Source organism: Phaenicophaeus curvirostris, chromosome 14 (assembly GCF_032191515.1).
Source record: "Phaenicophaeus curvirostris isolate KB17595 chromosome 14, BPBGC_Pcur_1.0, whole genome shotgun sequence".
Lineage (NCBI taxonomy): Eukaryota > Metazoa > Chordata > Aves > Cuculiformes > Cuculidae > Phaenicophaeus > Phaenicophaeus curvirostris.
This window is the reverse complement of record NC_091405.1, coordinates 16,690,399-16,703,920: the sequence shown is the minus strand read 5'-3', so window position 1 is coordinate 16,703,920 and position 13,522 is coordinate 16,690,399. Positions and strand designations below refer to the sequence as shown.

The 13,522-nt window shown below is 37.7% G+C and overlaps 1 protein-coding gene across 1 annotated transcript in view; it reads right to left on the bottom strand.

Moving 5' to 3' along the window:
- Positions 1 to 750: 750 nt before the first annotated feature.
- SLC6A2 (solute carrier family 6 member 2) overlaps positions 751 to 13,522 on the bottom strand; it is a 54,501-nt gene continuing 41,729 nt past the window's right edge. Inside the window, exons 12-15 of the mRNA XM_069868125.1 lie at positions 12,288 to 12,388; positions 11,428 to 11,595; positions 9,608 to 9,679; positions 751 to 8,067 (exon numbers count right to left, since the gene is read on the bottom strand). Of these exons, the coding sequence (XP_069724226.1) occupies positions 8,044 to 8,067; positions 9,608 to 9,679; positions 11,428 to 11,595; positions 12,288 to 12,388 (365 nt within the window). The 3' untranslated portion in view covers positions 751 to 8,043. The remainder of the gene's footprint in view (positions 8,068 to 9,607; positions 9,680 to 11,427; positions 11,596 to 12,287; positions 12,389 to 13,522) is intronic.

Sequence of the window (13,522 nt, the reverse complement as noted above, 5' to 3'; positions counted from 1 at the left end):
ACATCTGCCCACAACTGGTGTTTTCCAATCTGAAGTAAAAACAGCCATGCAAGTTATGCTTGGATTTGATATAATGTAGTTTCTGGTAGACAGCAATCTTATGCAGCTCTAGAATGTGTCAATTTATTTTGAATGTGCGAGAGGAAGATATGATGGCTGTTTCCTTCAGCAAGCTGTTTGTGTATGTTTATAGAAATGATATTGCTCCTTTAATTGGGTCCGTGCTGGCTCCAGATTTTCACTGTTGGCCATGGTGGGTAATTAAAACTAATGAGCTTCATATAAGACCAGAAGTTTGGTTCTTTGCCTTGTTACTATAAAAGCTGAGAGAACTGTGCATAGGGAAAAATGATATTGCTGTAAGGAAAAACAGTGCTAGTCACATTCCTAAAAGGACTTGATTATTTCCTTTCAATGTGTGGTTGTGAAAACTTCATTGTATTACTGTAACTATATTCCTGAAAGGAGTTCAAATGTAGAAATTAATCTGTTCACTGCATCCACTGGAGAGAGAAAAGATGTGATCTCTTGCGGGCTGAGAGCTGTGTAGGGTTTCTGCTTTTTGGCTTTTGCATTTGGTTGTGTGCTAGTGTTTAGAGTCAGCTCAGAACTGGCTTCTGGAAGCCCCTTCTGCACTGCTGTCAGGCAGTCCTACTCCAGAAATGCCACGGGTGCCACCAGTGGGCGACTGGGGCAGAGCTGAGGACTGGGTGAAGCTCTAGCTGGGAATAGTATTGACAAAACACAGAAATGTCAGCTTTTAATTGACTGTCATAAGCAAATTCTTGGTACATAAGACTTTATTTATACTCTTTATGTGCATATTTGTCAGAGTTTATTTAAATATAATCTTATACACAATATTGGAATAATCTGTTACATTAACGCACAGCTTAAACCAGTTCTTATTTACACGGATCACGGAAAGACAGAGGAATGAGGACAAATACTTTACATTCACCATCTTTATCAGGATTTTAATTATGTTAACCAGCACATATCACACAAGTCCATATCTATGTTTATAAGAAATATAGTTGTTTCTAATTACACATGGGCATGTATGTGTCTCCCATTCAAAAACAAACAAACAATATTGAAATGCCATTTCCCCCGATAACCAGATTTATAAAAGAAGGCAAATGGATCTGCAGATTATACAACTAATGGAATCAGACATGGAAATGTGGTGGCTGTTTGAATGCTTTTGGTTACCGCAGTACTTTGGAGAGTATTTTTATTACACTAGTGACAAGTTTTGAACTCCTATGAAAACTTATTCCTGAAAACTGCAATGGCATCTCTTGCTTTGGAAGTAGATTTTCTGGACGCTAACACATTTGGTTTAATGTTAAGTCATCTTAACAACACAAAATTGCAGCCAAAGGATGCTTTGGATTTTTTTTGTTTTGAGGTTTTTTTTTTTTGTTCAGAATATAAATAAAAACCACATGACTTCCTTTTATGAGATTAAGGCAGCAAAGGAGAATATCATGCTACAATGTGCATTTAGCTGTAGATAATACTTTTATTCTCCCTTTATCACATTTTTACATTTATAATCAAAGGCCAACATATTATTGAACTACACTGGCTGACTACAAAACCCTATAATGGAGAAATAGGTCTTGTGTGATAACCTCGTTACATAAAAGTTGAATTTCTCGCCTTACAATATATACTTATATTCTATGAAAATTAAAAAAACTGGTAAAAATATTAAAATATTTCCTATACAGAGGTACCTTTATCTAAGGTAAAGTCTAGTCACTGCTATAAAAAGGCATTAAAAATTAAGTAGAACACTGGTGTAAACCAAGTAAATGCTCACTATAAAGCTTCTATTTGTAAGGCAAATCTTTTTCAGACCTATTGGAAGTTATTTTCAAAATGTACTATTTGGAGATTCTCCCTTTGTAACTGATGCTACCCATAGCAAACAAAAGCTCAGCCTTGCAGACAGGCTCACAGAGAGTGCAACATAAATGACAAATGCAGGTCATCTGCAAGTTTCAGGCTCCTTGGCAGTGACCAAGAAACAACATGACACCTTTAAAAGAAAGCCAGCTTAAGGCTTAGTAATCTTCTTAGTTCATGGAATTTATTCTGTTCCCTTATTAAAGAAATTAAGCAACCTTTGTTTCGTATGGCAGCTGAAGAAACACCTTTAGGAAGGAAGAAAGCGAAGCACACAGGTGGCCCTCTCTGGCTGTTAGTGCTTAGGCAAAACCAGCCCAGTGTTCTCAACAGGAAAGCGATGGCAGTAATGGTTTACGTGATGACTGCAGTGCTGGACTGAGACTTAACCCCATCGTGTTGTTCTTCTTGGCTCCAGCCCAACCCTATGCATCCTGAGACTTTGAGGAGGACAGCTTCACTGAATTCGATCATGATATCTGTTACTTACAGGTTCCTTCTGTTTCTCTGTCAGTCATACAGTGACTGCAGTTTGTCTAAATATATTCTATTTTTAAATGGCAAAGGGCCACTGATCAAGTTCTGTAGTTAAATGCAGCTATATTACTCTGTTCTGCTTTCTGTTGGTTGAAATGTCTTTACCTGCCATCCAGTTCTCTACAGCAGCCTCTGATGCATGTACATCATCTAAAATTGGTCTCAGTCAGTGAACAGTGCCACTGTACAAATTATTCACCAGCTGAGGATCTTGGTCCTACACATTGATTTAATTTTTATTAGGAAAATTGTGCAAGAACTTGAAATATTTTGGACTAGGAAAAGTTTCTCTGTGCATGGCATGGCTTGCAAGTCTTGTCATTCCCCAGTTAAGATTAAGCAGGCAAACCCAAGTAATTGTACATCAAATCACAGCTAAGGAACACACGCTTGCCTCCTCAGTCAGCCTGCAGGGTCTTGGCTAATTGTCAGTGAAAACTGTCCCTTGCAAATATGGATTAGAGGGAGGCAAGTGCTTGGTGCAATGCTCCAGTTGAAGTCTGAGTTATCACAGACTGAAATGGCTAAACAAATCCTATTTTCCACAGCACAGAAACACTCAAACACTGATGCCTCAGATATAACTATTACCTGTATATGATCTTCTCTAAAATTCAGTGATGCGAGGTCACAGATGTAACAGGGCTCAAGTGAAGGTTTAATTTCTGTAAAACATGTTCAAAAAAAGATTTCCCATCTGTTTTGTACTATCCTGTGCTAATGTACATTCTTCCTAAAGGAAGCCAGAATGTGGCTGGCTTTCTCGTGTGCCAGCTAATACTAGTTTAGTAAATGGAGAGCTGTATTAATTCAAGTATCTGAGCAGCTCACAGATACAGCCCTGTGTAGTGATTTCTGGCCAGCTTTGCTTGAAATAGTCCATGTGCTACCTTCAGCTTTTATACAGAGATGAACCTGGGAAGGTCATTTTAAGGTCTGACTTCTGTGATGTATTATAAACAGTTTAGCTTCATATTCTAGCATCTTAACTTTCCACTGATTAGTTAGGTCAGCCCACAGTCACCATCAGGAATGTGGATGTGAATTAGAAGACGATAGATTGAAAAAGTGTTTACCATCGGAGGAGATCTTCTAGAAGTCTCTCTAGAAGATCTGTCTCCTTGTACTACAGCCAAGACTCCGAACTGGTTCAAGGGTCTAATCTGAAACATCATGTCGGTCTTTAAAGAGATTGAGTTCTTGCACATGAGCTGATCTGTGGACCATAAATTTTCTTAGGCCTGAGAAAATAAAGTGTATTAAAGCAAACATAACCAATTTTACTGCTCCAGAGTGCACGTAATTTCTGCAGGTAGATTATATACTGTCATTTGCTGAGCTGTGGTCACTGTCTTATGTTGAGTCCTTCAGGCCCTTTTAAAAATGTTTTTGTGGGGCACCGCAAATAAAATATTTGTAAGTCTCATCTCTTTTGAAATTGCTAGTCTGTGGTTTAAATTTGATTCTTGGGAAAGAAATTCTTAAGTGTTTGCCAATGCCTCATGAAACTTAGTGTATCAGTCCAGGATTTGAAGGATGGCTACCTACTCCTGTAAAAGCAAGTGTCTGCCAACTAACAGCGTATGAACCTAAAGAACTGCAAAAGGGACATTAAAGGCAGAAGAACTTTCTGTGTGGCCTCCTGCAACCTAGCAGTACAAAATAAACTTAATTCATGCCAAAACAATAGCATAAGAAGTGGGTATATATACAAAACGTTTGGGTTCAACCTTTTTGAATAATAGCATTTAAACGGTGTTTTGCTGAGAAGAAATGACCAATTATATGGAATTTCCTCTGGGAAAATTACATACAGCATACATTGCACGTGCAGTTAGGGAACATGTACAATAGTAACAGCCAAGTAATTCTCCTACATTCTATATTTAAAATACCATGTTTGATCCTGGATTTCCTGCAAAATCTCTCCCTCTGCAGTAAGATGTCTTTCAAGTGTTGCCAGGGTCTGTGCCTCAGGACATGACAGAACACATGGGGGACTGACAAAAAGCACATGGCTCAAACAGGGGCCAAACACTAAATAGAACTAGTGCTTTTTGGACTCTTGCCCATGAAAGACCCACTGTTTCTACCAGAAATCTAAGTCTCTGGAGTTTTAGTAGTGTAGCTGTAGAACAGTATCAAGTATATGAAGAATTAGGCTGCTGAATGACAGCAGGAGTAAAAAGAAAACTGAGGATCTCTTTCCTTGGTGCTAACTTTCTGTGGCTTGAGGAAAAAAATATGGATCACGCATAGGAAGGAAGGTCAGAAGAGAGATACTAATGCATGACAGCTGCTTCCTTTATCAGATTAGAAAGCCTTCCAAGAGGATATTTTCTAGAACTGTCAAGTTATTCAATTGCTTCACTGAGTTTTTTCCCCCTGGCTTGTTACTAAAACAGCCAACATGATTAGCCAGCAGATGATACTGCATCTTTAATAAGCTTGTATCAAAAGCTTTCTTCTTTTGGAAGTGGGCTGCCTACTCCATCAGCATATACTTGCCATCCCACAGGGACAGTGGGAAAGCACCAGTCCCCAGCGTGGGTTTGCTTCCACAAGAGGTACAGCTGAGGGAAAGAGTGACCTGCTTGGCTAAAAATTCAAGACTGAGTTAAAGGAAGACTTGCAGTTAAACCATGTGGGTAATAAGGACTGAACTGGATGATTAATGAATTTATTTATTTTAAATTACCAGTAACTGAACTGGAGGGAAATGACTACCTTGGTGGCATTTAATATTTTTACATACTGAAAATGTAGTATGAAAATGTAGGTGGCTCAAAGCAGGTGTCGAAGAGGAGATGGGTGCCAGAGCTGTGGCTTCTTATTGGGCTGTCTATACCATATCACTGAGTCAAGGAAAATAAAAATATATTATAGTTTTAACAATGGTATCTGTCATTTGAATAGATGCTAGTTTGTGTCTAAGGGCATCATTTATCATCCAAGAAGCATGAGGTAGTTGAACATCTTATTCTGTGGAGAACTAAGACATTGTTCTTCATTTCTGGGACAGAAGTCTTATTTTTGGGAAGACTTCCCTAGAGCAACATCTTGAACTTAAAGCTTAGTGGTGTGGCCATGCAATGTGCCTTATCTTTCTTTTTCGTGTGGGATAGTCCTGGTAATAAGTTTCAGGCTTTCTCTGATTTGCCTGGTGTTTCTGTACAGATTTGAAGTTCTTAGTGTATAAAGCCTCAGAACAAGATGACAATAGTGCAGTGGAGTCCTGAGCTATTAATGCTATGCTAAACCTAAGACGTTATACAGTAATAGAAATAAAAAAATATAGTAGGCAATTGCCTTGGGAGTTGCTAATAAAAATACAATCAATCCTTATTTGCTGGGTAAAGATGATTTTGCTCCCGTGCTAAGATAGCTTTGCTCCTATTTCAGAGCTGAGTGGTGATGACCTGTAACTTTTCCTGCATGAGTCCGCTGCACAATGCGCTGTACGGATTGTGATGGGATGCGTCACAAGTGAACGTTGATGCAGGTTGTTAGCTTTTCCAACCATGAGTAAACCAGGCAATGTATAATGTGACAAGCTACTAAAGCTCCTCACTAAAGTACCCCCAGGATTTTCAGCATTTGGTAATTATATATATGCTAAGAAGCTTTTGAGCCATGCCAAGCCAGTGATTGAATAGGCTGCATTATTGGAAAGCAAGCTTTATAACAATGAAAAGATTCTCATGTAGTTTAGCAAACAATAAAAATGGGATTAACTCTGAAGTTGGTGGGATGGCTTTTTTGAAGCTCTCAGTATATTTCTACTGTTTGACCTCTAGTGCAATTTCAGAACTAGAAATGCAACACTAGAAATTCCTTTATTATCGAAATCCATTTAATAACAGAGTTTAAACAGCTATCAGCTGGGCCAGAAAAAAAGACTTTCTTTTTAATTAGAAGGAAGTATCCTTTGAGTTTAAAACCCTGTTTAAATAAAACTACTATTTGTCACAGAGACTCTTTAAGAAAAGAGCAATACTTGATACATTCCAAAGTATCAATTATGTTGGAGGAAAAAAATAAATAAGGGGAGAAATTTCCCTTCACTTATTTTGAACAGAAATCAATGTTAAATGGGAAAGGCTAAAATCACTTGTGACTTTTAAACTGGACTATTTTAAAAAAGGCAAAAAAAACTCTCAATAAAAACTGTATCATAAATAAAAAAGCCCCATCCTTTTAAATGATCTTTTTAAAAAGACGATGCGCTAAATACATTTGAAAGACAAGCTAAATTGACTATATAAAGGCGAAAAATTTCAGAGGTAAGGTCCAGAGGTAAACTCTGGGTTGGATTCAGCTAAGCAGCTACTGCCTCTGAAAATTACTATAGATCTAGTGATAAATAAGTAGACAAATAACTCAGAGCTACCAAATCTCTTCCAACGATCACTGGAAAGATACTACAGTGGTAAGTGACCACAGAATAAGAACAGCACCGAACGTTTGTTCTGTATCTTCTACCTTGCATAATGCTACCAGAGAGAAGAGCTGGAATGGGCTTAGAGAGCTGAGTATGCCTAAAATATCCTCCTGAATTATTCAACACAATCTTACTATGGTTCAATAAGCGTATTCAGATTAGATTATAATAATAGCATGTTCACTGCAGGAGAATAAAGTCAAGGTTTGCTATTTTGGTGCCTCTGTGTAGATTATGCAATTCTAAAAATCACTCTGTCTTCCTATATGTTTTACATTCTTTATTTGGAACAAAATGTGACAAAAAGATGAAAGTGTCTATTTGCATGTAACTTTCATACTTAGCTGAAAAAGTCTGTGGAGTATGGATCATATGATAAAGCATTTTAATTGTTGATATAAAAGAATGTTTTTCACTAAGTACAATGTGGTATTAAACTCTATTCTGTACTTAGCTATAACATGAATTCTATTCCTGTTGCTCTTCTGCTTGTATAATTAAACTGGACAGCAAATGGCATGGACATTTACAGACAGCAAGGACAACACTCTTCACCAAGAGAAGAAACTAATAACAAACTACTGAAGATGAAGCACCAAGTCTTCATTTCAGAAGGATGCAAACTCATATCCCAAAGGATATTATGGCAAGAAAGCTAATGACATTAGTACATAAAGTTGTTCTTTCCTCATAATGAGACGTACTCTTTTCTTAGATCTAAAAATGTTCAGGTGTTGATGGTTTAAAATATGTCGTGGCATGAGTATCTGAAGTAATTATTACTGTCAGAAAAGTTTAATTCACCTCTTCATGATAAAAGAGCTTTTAACTTACGTTGATTGCTTTTTTTTTCTCTGCTCCCCCCTCCTCCACTTCTGCCAATAGCAAAACTCACAAGTTTTGGTCATGTAGGGATCTCACGGCACCAAAGGATGTAAGAAAAATTAAACAGAGTCTTTAAAGATCGTTTGAAGCCAAGTAATAGAAGGGAGGCATTGAGGACAGAGAGCAGATGTCTTCCCTCAGAGAGTCAGTAGGTGAGCTTTGAGCCAGCCTGGTCCAAGCATATTTGAGGGAGCTTTGAACTTGACTTTTCTGTATTCCCAGTTTACCTTAACACATTGGCTTTTTCCTCAACTTGTTGGTTGTCATATTGTTAGCCAGTGTTGAAGCTGTAAGGGAACAGAAGTAGCTGCTTAATAACGTTATTTATTTGAATGATGATAGCGATATTTAAATATGTTAGTTGAGAAATCTAGAGTTACAATGAGGTTTCAAATTAAGGATTAGAATAGAAGTAAATTTCTGTGGATTCCTGTTTGCAGTGAGAAATGCGTTTAATGTACAGCCTATTTAGTCAGGTCTCAATTTAGTTTTACAATTGAGAACTTCTGAACATATGATTTTTGTACTGTTTGGTTATGGTAGTCAGCACGTTGTTTATAAACTTAAACATCAAGAACAAATTACTAACTATGCTTTAGCAATAACAAAGCTATTCCTAGCTGTTCATTGAAGATAGTGACAAATTAGTACGCCCTAGGATTTGACATGGTTTGAGATATCATTAGGAATTTACTTCTGGGTGCTGGCTCTTTTAATTCAAGTGAAATTCATTTGGTTCCTTTTTGCCATTATAGATTTGGGTTCAGAAGACTGATACTGTGTAGTAATGGCTGTTTATTGCCCATTTGCACAGGAATATCTGCCTCCAGAAAAATCAAATTATTACAGCTGGAACAGAAATCTGAGGGCAGGAATAGGGGAAAGCGAAGGCAGGAAGAGGTGCTATGCTACTACATGTTCTTGGCCACATCAAATAAATTGAGGTCATGAAACAAGAACCCTTATTTTCCTACTCCATTCTGCATTCCGTAAATCTCTACTTGGATTATTTCCTTTAAAATTCAAAATTATACTTCAAACAGTACTTTTCAGAGTAAGCAAAAGGCAAATTTCTTTTTTTCAATACCAACATACAAACTACCGCTATAAAATCTGGGTCATGTTTTGAGGTGATGTGCATAATTCTAGTTGCTTTCAACTTTGAAGACAGAAAGTGGTCCAGCATGAATACTGATAAGTGTAATAAGCTTCATATTTGCATCCTTTTTATCTTTTATACAAAAAGGACTTTATTTCAATAAGCTTATTTTATTTGCTCAAAGGAAAGCAGTCTTTGGAATCCTATGGCATATTTTTCATGGCTGCTTAAGAAGTCTCCAGTAATGTTTTCCACCAACTGTAAGCCTGTGGTGAAAGCTTATTCCACATAACCTAGCACGTTATTTCATCATGGCCATTATATCTAAGCTCTGACACTGGCTCTTTGTTTTGCTGTTTACCATATTTTGCAGTACATAGAGTTTAGGAACTGTGACTTCAGATTGCTGTGCAATAACTGAGGTTTGGAAAAACCTTCATCTTTTGGTTACATCTCACTGTATTCAGATACAACCTGAAATACTGCAGGCAAATGATCTGTAAAATTGTGGGCTCTGCTTAGGTGAGGAAGGAAGATGCCAAAAGTCTTCCAACAGAGTTGATGTGCGTGGCATTGAGCCTTCTGCATCTTGTCATGCTGGTAGAAATAAAGAACCACAGACCTGCAGAGTTCTCTGCTATGAGGAGACTGGCACAAACCTGTAGTTGTTTCTGAAGACTGGAAAGGATTGGTATCAGGAGAGGAAGCATGGTGAGAGGAGTACTAACCTTAAACTGCCTGATATTTCCTTGGGCCACGAGTTGGTGTTCATTTTCAGGTGTGATGCAGTAAGCTAGTCGCTAAACCAGATAGGAAGAAGAGGAAAAAGTCAGCCATGTGAAGCGGGATTACATCTGTAATCCCCAATCCATAAAGGGGAAGTAGCATGAACTTTATCTAAAATGGTAACTTAAATCTTTAATATCACTGCATCATGTACCTTTAACTTAGTCACTGAGAGAACAAACTGCTTATAAGCTGCTTGGTATTAGACTTTAATATAAGAAGCAGCAGTAGAAAGTTTATGCAAATACTAAGTCCAAATATTTAGCAAGTGTGTATGGAGAAGGACATCATGAACAAGTTGATATCACAGGTTTTAACCCCCCTAAATTCAGAGCTGCCTGTTAGTGCTGTTAAGGGATGGACTAGCCTTTTGCTGTATTTCTTACTGTGAGGCTGAAGAGCTGCTGTCTACAGGAGGTATAAAAGACAAACCAGAACTTGCTAACACTAAAAAACGAATGAGAAAATGTGTTATTAGCCAAAGGCTTCCACATCCCAGTATCAGTAGACTTGTGCAAGACAGCAAAATCTTATCTGGCCTGTAGAAATTATGCTTTGATGCTCAGGTGCAACTAGAAAATGGGTTTGTGAACTCCCAGGAACAGACTGAACCGAAGGGCTTGTAGAACTGCTGTTCATTTTGAACTGATAAAGAAAAGTAGAGGGGAGTGAACTGTAAGGAAATACAATGCATTTTTCCCATAGAAGCAGATTTTTTTGAAGTAGAGTTAATACACTAGTATTACACAGAAATATATGAATAAACACTATTAAGGTTGTGATGTTAAATTCCTTGCTGTTAGGCAAATCATTAGATGGTCACAAATGGTTTCTCTTTGTTTCTGCTGTATTCAGCACACAGACCAGGCATATATGCATGAACTGGGTTTATGTGGTGCAGGATGCTGCTGTCTCATACCCTGGTTCTTTTACCGAAGTAATTAAAAGGCAACAGGCTAGATGAGGCCATGAGAAGTGCCTGTATAATTTCAGCACCTTGGTCTACCTGGAATATTAAGTTTCTTTAAGCATTCTGATATTAGTGATGAACACAATAAAAAGAAAGATCTGCATTAATTCTAGCTTTGGCAGAATGCTACAATAATTCCAGTAAATAGAGGATAAGGATATATATTTCACAGAAAAAAAATGAAATATGAAGTGGCTGCCGTTAAAGACTGGGCTAAATGGAGCTATTGCTGTGACAATTCTTCTGTCCTAGTTGGATGCTCATTAAATGAACAAAGGCTGTCCTGAACACAGGGCTACCCTGGTGGCACAGACTGCCCTCCCAGCATGTGGATATGTGTTTAGAGACTCTTATAATGCTATAATATAGGACAGATCTGAACTTACTTTCTACATGTAACAGTTTACAACACTCCAGCATAGAGTGAATAAGGCATACTTTGGACTGACCTCTGTTTAGGTGGACCTGAGTGAAGATCATACCTCAGAGCTGAATAGGAAGGTACCATAATTTGTATATTCTTTTATTAATAAGGGAAGCAATAAAAAAAAAAATCAATTAATGCATTGTTTTCTTCAGAATTATTATGCTGCTTTCTGCAAAGCCAATTTCTATCTAGAAACTCAAACAGCATGCAGTAATCCTACCTCAAAAGTCCAATCCATCTGACAGCTGGATCCGAAAGGTCACTCATAAGTAATAAGTTTTAGGAGGAAGAGAAACTGCCAACTTAGATCTAGCCATTTCATTTCATAGCAACATTTCATGACATTTTATTAATGTTCCACTTACTTCTTTAAAGGTCCCACGCACATTCATAAATTTATAGATAATATAGGCAGGCACAAGTATCATTGAAGATAATGCTATTCCCCAGCCAATGCGATTTGCCCAGAGAGGGAAGGTGTAGTCATCGTAGGTCAGAGGTTTGAAATTTATTATGCTGACTATCACAACAAACTAGGGAAGAAAGAATACAATGAACAATGATTTTGAGGTGAAGAAACTTAGTGGGAAACTGATTTCATGTATTTCATTAGCCAGCCACCCTAAGGTACATTTCAACCTAGTTTTATGTGTGGGATTTTTATAGTAAGAATTATACTGGAGTCTGACAATTTTTATAGCCTTTTCCAATTTATCCTGAACTATATGTATCAAAGAAACTATATCTGCTATTTCTTTGTTTCTATTATGGTTATGGTCTCTGTCTCTTCCAGTGAGGCAGTCTGCATGCTTCATATAGGTGCTATGAAAATGGTGTTTCTTAATTGTGATGGCTGAAAGACTCATTACCCACAGATTGATTCTGACCCTTATGTTTATAGGCTTTGGTCAGAAGGTATGTAGGTCATTCACCAAGAAATCTTAAGTTATCTGAGGGTTGCATTGACACTTACTTCAGCTTTCTCTAGCTAGCTGGCTAGAACTCTCTCTTTGTAAAATTAAATTTTCAACAGTCTCCTAGTGTGCAAAACTGAAGGATGCTTAGAGTGGCATTTTTCTGTTGTACTTGAGTCAGCTTGTTTGAAGTGCTGCAGGACGTAGTTCTATATGCTCATACACCCGATGCCGCCACTGAGGAGAACAACAAAACAAAATCCCCAATGTGCTACCATTCTTTCCATGCTGAAATAATTATCAAAACTTACCAATAAAAAAGCAGGGCTAACAAATTTCCAGCACAATCTCCAGTAGAGGCCTGGCTTGAAGCCCATCATTTGTTGGATATCTTCACTGAATCTATCCACACCTAGACAGGATGTGAACATCAGACTGTCATAAAATCTCAACTGCTGAGATGCTAGCATACCTTGAAACATATGCTTTTTCAGAAAGTACAAAATAATGAGTTCCAAATCAGAAGACATATAAGATAACAAGATTGATCTCCTTTCAATGACTTGATGTGTCTTTGATGTCACTGTATCCAAGACTCAAATGCCTGTGAGCATTACTATTAAGAAGTGGCATTTTGCAAATATTTTGAATTTAAGTGGTGAGTGGGACACTTTTTTTCTTTAATAGTTGTGGGCTACTGTAACCTAGTTACTCAACACTACTGAGTGCACTCCAGGAAAAAACAGACCTTCATGCAAACTGCTTGCTGACAATGAGGTAGATCCCTGTGACTCTTAGTTTATCTAAGGAGGCTGATTTCCACCCCGCCCCCCCTCCCCCAACTTAAGGCATATTTTTCTTATCTTTTAAGTATTTCACTAAATACCATAGGAAGTTCATTATATCTATCGCAAATCTAATTTCGTCTTTTATCACCTTTCCATGGAACTGGGTAGATGCTGTTTCTGTTCACTACATATGTACGTAACTACAATGCAATTCAATGGAGTTGAGATTTTCATACAAGTGAAACTGAAGAACAGCTTTGTGTCAGAAGGAGAGTTGTTTGGTTTTTCTTGGAATACTCATCAGAGGGATGATATCAGGGTTGCACGAGAGGAAAAATGGTAACAAGACAGCAGTCATAATCAAGGTACTTCTGTATAGTGAAACAAACTAGCTCTCCCTGCTCTTACGCACAGGTGGCCTTTGCAAGAAGAAACTTCACAGTACATGGTCACAGGCATAATTTGAACTAAATTTCCACCTTTTTGGTCTGTGCCAAAATGTCAATGCTTGCCTTTAGGCTGGCTTAATATTCAGCTGGGTCATGAAGGCAACTGAGGTCTATCAGAAGAGAGAGGTACATGAGACCATGCCAAATTTAATCTGTTTAAATAGCACTTGGGGCTGTAATAAATTCTTTACAAGCAACAGGTCATGCTGTGTCAGTAAAAACATCTGTTAGCTGCTTAAGAAAAACAAATAGGTATTTTCCTGGGTATGAGGAGGCAGGAGGGAGAAAGGAAAGGATGATAAAGCACAG